Source organism: Corvus brachyrhynchos, unplaced genomic scaffold (genome assembly GCF_000691975.1).
Source record: "Corvus brachyrhynchos isolate BGI_N302 unplaced genomic scaffold, ASM69197v1 scaffold59, whole genome shotgun sequence".
Taxonomy (NCBI): Eukaryota; Metazoa; Chordata; class Aves; order Passeriformes; family Corvidae; genus Corvus; species Corvus brachyrhynchos.
In genome coordinates, this window is record NW_008246054.1 from 4,245,570 (window position 1) to 4,246,052 (window position 483).

The 483-nt window shown below is 64.8% G+C and overlaps 1 protein-coding gene across 1 annotated transcript in view; it reads right to left on the bottom strand.

Annotated features, from left to right (window-relative positions):
* BARHL1 (BarH like homeobox 1) overlaps nt 1–483 on the bottom strand; it is a gene marked incomplete at its 5' end in the record, with an annotated part of 6,922 nt that overhangs the window by 5,173 nt on the left and 1,266 nt on the right. Inside the window, one exon of the mRNA XM_017745410.1 lies at nt 11–173. Within this exon, the coding sequence (XP_017600899.1) occupies nt 11–173 (163 nt within the window). The remainder of the gene's footprint in view (nt 1–10; nt 174–483) is intronic.

The window sequence follows — 483 nt, forward strand, 5'->3', positions numbered from 1 at the left end:
GATCTGGCGCGCTGGGTCCGCGGTACAGGTAGAGGGCGGCGCCGGGGTCCAGGTTGGAGACCAAACTCTGCGGGTAGAAGTAGGGCGAGGGGAACATCCTCTGGAGGGCTGAATAGTTGCCAGCCTCAGCCAGCAGCTCCAGGCCCACCGCCGTCTGCCTTTTCCACTTGGTCCTGGGGAGGACAAGTCGAGAGAAGAAGTCAAGGAGGGGAGGGATGCTCCCAAAGCCGCTCCCGGGCTCTTTTTACTCTTTGCATATCCCCTTTCCCCGGGCTCTGCTCTCATTGCGCATCCCCGCTCCCACCGCTGGCTCCCAGGGCCAGTGTCCCTCGTACGGCAGGGATGGGATGGGATTTAATGGGATGGGATGTAGACCCCATTAATGGCGGGAGGGAGCTTATCTCCCCGGCATTCCCGGCGTGAGCGCCCACGGAGCTTTCCCGGAGGCACCCGAGCCGCAGCCCGGCCGGGGTCCCGCGGCGG